General features: G+C 40.0%; 1 protein-coding gene across 6 annotated transcripts in view; it reads right to left on the reverse strand.

Annotated features, from left to right (window-relative positions):
• Positions 1-5,773, reverse strand: part of fli1 (Fli-1 proto-oncogene, ETS transcription factor) — a 31,213-nt gene extending 25,440 nt beyond the window's left edge. For 3 of the 6 annotated variants that reach the window (XM_085916530.1, XM_085916527.1, XM_085916526.1), the window contains exons 1-2: positions 5,504-5,773; positions 4,227-4,312 (exon numbers count right to left, since the gene is read on the reverse strand). In XM_085916530.1, the coding sequence (XP_085772656.1) occupies positions 4,227-4,265 (39 nt within the window). In that variant the 5' untranslated portion in view covers positions 4,266-4,312; positions 5,504-5,773. Of the gene's footprint in view, positions 1-120; positions 306-4,226; positions 4,313-5,503 lie in introns of those variants that run through there. The other 3 variants (XM_085916531.1, XM_085916529.1, XM_085916528.1) reach the window with 1 other exon arrangement.
• Between the last annotated feature and the right edge of the window lie 227 nt (positions 5,774-6,000).

Consider the following 6,000-nt stretch of genomic DNA (forward strand, 5'->3'; position numbering starts at 1 on the left):
AGAAAACTGTCCTCAGTTTAGAGGTTCCAACTCACGCTAAAAAAAAAAAAAAAAGGAGGCGCAACTTTGGGATCGAACAGCGGTCCCCACAATCTCGTACACCCCACTCTCCACCCTTACCTTAATAGTTCCGTCCATTTTGCGCAACTTTCAATGGACTCCAACAGTATCCCAAACATGACACGCTCTTGAATTAATTCCAGCCCAGGTATGTGTGGCGCGGAAAAAGACACGTTTTTTCCCTCTTTTTTTTTTCTTTCCTCCTAAATTTGGGAAGTGAAGTCACCACCGCCGCTTGCTTGCTCGCTTGCTGCTGCTGCTGTTGTTGCAAAGGAAGGTTGAGAGAAGGAAGCTGTGTGTCACCCAAAAGCCCTGCCTTCAAAAAAAAAAAAAAAAAAAAAGCAGGATACTGTCCCGAGGAGATAAGCGGGCAAAACAATTGAGTGTTCACTCCGTTGTTATGTTTTATTTGTTTAAGCTGGGAAATATTTACAGGATGGCGGCCTGCTGTGGAACAACTTTTCTTATTTTTTTTTCTTTCCAAAAAATGTCACAAATTGGCGGTGGTGTGGCCATGGTAATAATAATAATGAATGGTCAACCTTAATTGTAATTCCACATATTTACTCAACATTTGTAACATTTCTCAAATCTTTTAACACATCATATTGGGAAGATCTGTTAAATTAAAATGTGAGCATGTGTGATAGAGAGATGGCTGGGCTTTAAATCACCTAAAAGATGACGAATCAGAGTGTTTTTTGCAATATTTCTCTGCCTTACAAGCTTCCACGTCAAGGTGAAGACTTCCCAGATAGGTCATAAATCACATCCCGCAAAAGCTAAAAAAAAAAAAATCTGCTCTACACGTGTGTGGCCCTGCAGAAAATACAACCGTCATCATTTGGATTTTCTTGTCAAATTTATCCTTTTTGCCACGTCACACAAACCTCTTGGCCAAAAGATATTACATTTTCTCAATGGAATTCTGCTTGTGATTTTTTTCAATGGTCTTTGAGATGAAAACATTTTAAACCAGTTCATATTGTATAGGAGCATTTCTCCAATCAAGGGCAATTCATGAGGGCCATACTAAATGTATGAAGGTTTTCATAATTACACGGTGGGCCATATCAAATGCTCTTAAGGATAATATACAGCCCACATGCTGTAGGTTCTCAACCTCTCATCGTGCTGTTATTATTTTTTTAGAAGTTCATCCGCGACACTTTAAATTCAATGTCAACTTGTTTGCAGCCAGCTCAAAGTTGAGACCGCGCCACTGGCAGCAGGGCCGGTCTGTCTGCTCCCCTCTTGGGGGTCTGGCGAGGCTGACGGCCCCACCCTTGGGACCGCCACATCTGGATCCTGCTAAGGGTCAAGGCTTCTCCTGCCTGAGGCCAGCTCAGACTTGTATAATTAAGGGAGACACCTTGTTTAACTCTTCACTGACCAGTTTGATACCACCTCCCCCCTTTTGAGTCTCAATAATCGTAGGTAGTTCATTTTTTTAAATAATATGTTTTAGCTGTTTAGAGTTAGTGATGTCCCATGTCATTCCATGGTTGTTTGAAACCTTGATTAAAAAGGTTTCCTGAAACCTGCACGAAAAACATTTATTTTGTATGTAGAATAATAATAATTTAACCACATTCAATAAACCTGTACAATCTAAGCGCAGCAAGTTTATGCCTTTGCAAGTGATTAAAGGTCAGATCGACATCTTTATTGTGGCATTTGGTGTGGTGTGGAACTCCACTGCATCACTGTTAGCTATTTCAAATATTTGGGTTAATTTATTTGGATACATAAGGGGGCAAAATATTAGAAACACCTGTCAGTAAACACCTGTCAGTGGCCACCACTAGAATACTGTACATTATTTGGTACAGAGGACCCTTTAAGAGCACTGATTCATATTTGCTGACTGTATATTTCACAGTCAATTGCTGTAGTAAATAAAGCAAAAGACATATTTTAGGAAACAACATATGTATTGCACTAAAAAAAAAAAAAATCTTAACCTGTTATTGTCCATCAATAGAGGAATTGTGGTTACAGCCCTTGTACCAGAGTCTGTGTTTAATAAAGTGACCACTGATAAAATAGCAAAAAAAAGGGATTTCTCCAAGCAGACGAGATAACATCTTATACCAAAAACCGATTTCCTCTCCATGAAGCCTATTAGGGTGACAGGGGGTCCGGGCACTATCCCAATACCATAATGAATACAGTGGTAACAAACATTTTGCAAGGCCAATAAACAGATGCAAGTTGGTTTACTCAGTCAACCACAGAACATCTGGATTGACGCTGAAAGGAGTCAGCCAGCAGACAATTTTTCCTCTGCACACATGCCACCAGACATGCATGCTGTGGTGCTCCATGCTTACAGGGGGGCTTCCACTGTATGGGCCATGTATGTCAGAGTTGGGTAGGGGTCACATGGACCCTCTGCTGTAGAAGGAGGGTCTTGCTTTTACATCTGTTTCAGGCGTTAAGATCAGGGGTCTGCAACTTTTTTTTTTCTGGACCACTAACACCAAAGAAGCTCCCCAGTGGATTTTGAAAATATGGTCCTAAGAAAGGGTCGTTCTTCAAGATAATCTAGTCTGCTGATGAATCGCAACTGAAATTATGATTAAAAAACATAAATCTCTAGCTAGAGCAAATGATCTATGGTGAAGTATAGTGAGGTGTGGGCTAGCAGTGGCTGAGGACACCTGGATGTGAGGCCGGAAGGCCAAACAAGCGAAAATGTTTTTCAAGAGGTGGATTGAAGACAAAAATAATAATGATGACGATAAAAATAAAAAAAACATGAGGAACCTATTAGTATTAATACAAATTTGGAATGCTTGCAAAAAACAATAGCAATGAAACATTAAGAAAACACAAATATGTTACTTTATTGTTGTTTTGCATTTGTAGTGTGACGTCACTACTTTATTTTATCATCTTGTGGATGATGAAAGTAAAAAAAACTATGAATGAAATTGAAAATAATTGTTACCTTTTTCCTTAAAACAATCACGTAAAAAGAATACAGCAAATAAAACCGATGTTTGTATTATTTATGATATGTTAAATAATTTGTATGCCACATAAAAAGAACACAACGGATAATGAAAAGACAGAATAAAAAAAACAATTTGATACTTCTTGTTCATTTAACATCACCACTATTTGTATTTGATCCTACTCAAATCATAACCGTTTAGCATAGCATACTGTACAGTGGGTGTGGATGCCATTCATTTGACTGCATGCACAATCATATTGTGGCCGCGTTCCGTCTGGAAGCCTGAGTCCAAATACCAAAGGGCCCCAAAGAGTGGCGTCGGCAGCACGTATGTGCACGAACTGTCTGGCCCCCCTTGCTCCAGGCCATAATTAATTTGAGATTTATTTTTATTGGAGAGTTCCAGTCTCGCCTGGCCTTAACCAAACAAAACCAAATGCTTGGACCGTGGAGTCTTTTGAAGGAGGAGGGGAAAGAGGGAGGGGGGACATACGAATATCTTATAGTTCTGCCACATTCTGAGTAAAATCTGACTGCGAGTGTGCAAAGCAAAAAATGTGAACTTGGCGTTCAGCAAGCAAAGTGCCTTTCCAGTTTGTATTTTTACAAATAAAACAGATTCACCATGGAATCTAATGTTTATTTTAAAACAAAAAGAAGTTTCCATCCTCTGTCATTCAAGATGAAAAAAAAGACTCATTCGAAGCGTATTTTCTCACCAAACATTCCTACCTTTTCATTTCTTTAAAAACAGACCCGGAATGGTTCAGAATCCCTCTTTAACCTTGGCAGCATGAAAAGGAGGTCTTATTCAAAAGTATTTTTTTTTGCTTGGAAAAGAAAAATACTTGAGCAGTTGTTGTCTTTGTTTCATGTGAATGCTTGTGATTGTTGTCTTTAATTGGCCGCAGTACAATTGTGATGAGATCCCGCTCGCAAACACACAGACAAGCGGAGGTTATTTATTTAACCCCTCTTGCTAATTTTAGTTCATTTTTTAAAGGGGCTTAGTTTTTGCTTTACAAATTCATACTTCAAATGATTGCATCAGATTAATTTTGACAAAAATATATCCGTTTAGTACAGGCCTATGTAAATATTTTTTCTTTGTTGCTGTTGTTGTTTGAAATGTGATTAAACACATGCAATCATTGGAGGAAAAGAATGAAAATAAAGAGAGACATAGGAGGCGGTGCAGTCTTACCTTGACGTAAGACGACGTGTCAGGGACAGTTTGGAACATGACTGTATACCTGACTAGGGGTGCAGCAACGTGTCCAACAGCAAGTCCTGATGTTAAAGGGGTAAAAGTTAATTCATTGCATCACTGGCATTCCTAATGCAACGTGGTGCCGGTACATGTTTTGTTCCCTTTTTTTTTTTTATGTCATCAACATGGATGAATTATTTGTGGTGGCCCATGGAAGAGGGGGGTTAGACGACCCGGGGCCCCATCTTGCATCCTGACCCCCTTCCCCCTCCGAGCCTGAAGCTTACCACATATTGAAACACTTTTCACTTTAATAAGTGCAGCTTACAAAGTCTGAGGGTGAAAGGGCACTCGGAGGACGGTGCATTTGAGTCCTCTTTTTTTGCAACAGTTAGGAAGACACATTTATCTTTTAAATTGCCAGATGATTGGATCTCTTAAATTAAAAAGTGTGTAATTAATGCATCTATAAACTCAATTAGGACATGCAATGGATGGTGGATTTGTTGCAATTAAAACTAATAAAGTTAAATGAAGCCCACACTCACAACACTAAAACAGGACTATTTATGATGCTTGACCAGCAATCACGCGGTGGGTTATGGCAATACACTTTTTCCTTCTTTTACAGCCCAATTTCCCCAATCTGATGAGGTGTTACTGTGTGCTAAATCCCAATTTCTTTCTGATCATTGGCCATTTTCTTTCGTCCTCCAAGGGCAGTATGACAAATATGATGCATTGATGTATCAAACATATATTGAGGTTTTTATCGGTTCCTCGAAATTCAGAGTTGCACAGTCTGTGGCCCACGAGCCGGAGGTTACAAGCCCCTGCTTTAAATACATTTTTGTTGGCGAAGTCAGAGAGTCCCCCCCCCACCCCAACCTTCCCCTGCAAATACATCCAATTTCTGCGCGGTAAAAAAAAAAAAAAAGGCGCAATGGAGCTGGGCATCTGCACCCAATTAGGCAGGGCAGCGCTGGTGAATAACGGCGTGAACCTTCTACTGAGACAGCCCCGTGGGCCCGTGGGCCGGGACCCCTCTAGTGTTACATTTTAAGCATCTTACTTTTGCTGTTATCCATCATGAGTCTCAACTAATACGCATTCCGTGTTGCTTCACACCCCACAAAGCGATTCAAAGGTGCAAAACGATTGAGATTTATAACAGAAATGATGAGCTGTATCATAAAACTAGAAAGTGCATGTATTTATGGTTTCAAATTGTGCACCCTGCAGCATTTCCAACAGAGAATTTGTCTACTCACCTGTTCTCAATGCGTTTAATGCGCGCCGGTGCAAGGAGGTGTCACTCCTCCTCCTCCTCCTACCGCTGCTCCACCTCGTTTACACACTTTTAAATAATTAGTTCCTGTCCACGAGAAGCTGTCCGTTTGTTTTTTCTTTGGGAGTTATTTTGTTCAGAGTCGCGCAGCAGTTGTATGAATGGAAATGTTTGCAAAATGAGAAAGAGGGCTGCGGCCAATGAGCAGCGGGAGAAAAACCTCCCCTCGTCTGCACCGTGAGGCCACCGAGCGTGAAATAAGCGCGCGCGCACACACGCACTCACATGCACTCTCTCAAACAGCGACATAATTGTGCTATACGTGTTATGTAAAAACTCTTCATGTTAAAAGGAGTGTAACATACTTCAATTTTTGTCCTTTTGTTGGTTGGCACCTTTAAAGTAAAAAATGCAATTGCCATTAAATAACAAACACTCGTAATAATAATAATAATAATAATAATGATAATAATAATAATA

This window comes from Syngnathus leptorhynchus, chromosome 7 (genome assembly GCF_054491065.1).
Source record: "Syngnathus leptorhynchus isolate UIUO chromosome 7, UIUO_Slep, whole genome shotgun sequence".
Taxonomy (NCBI): Eukaryota; Metazoa; Chordata; class Actinopteri; order Syngnathiformes; family Syngnathidae; genus Syngnathus; species Syngnathus leptorhynchus.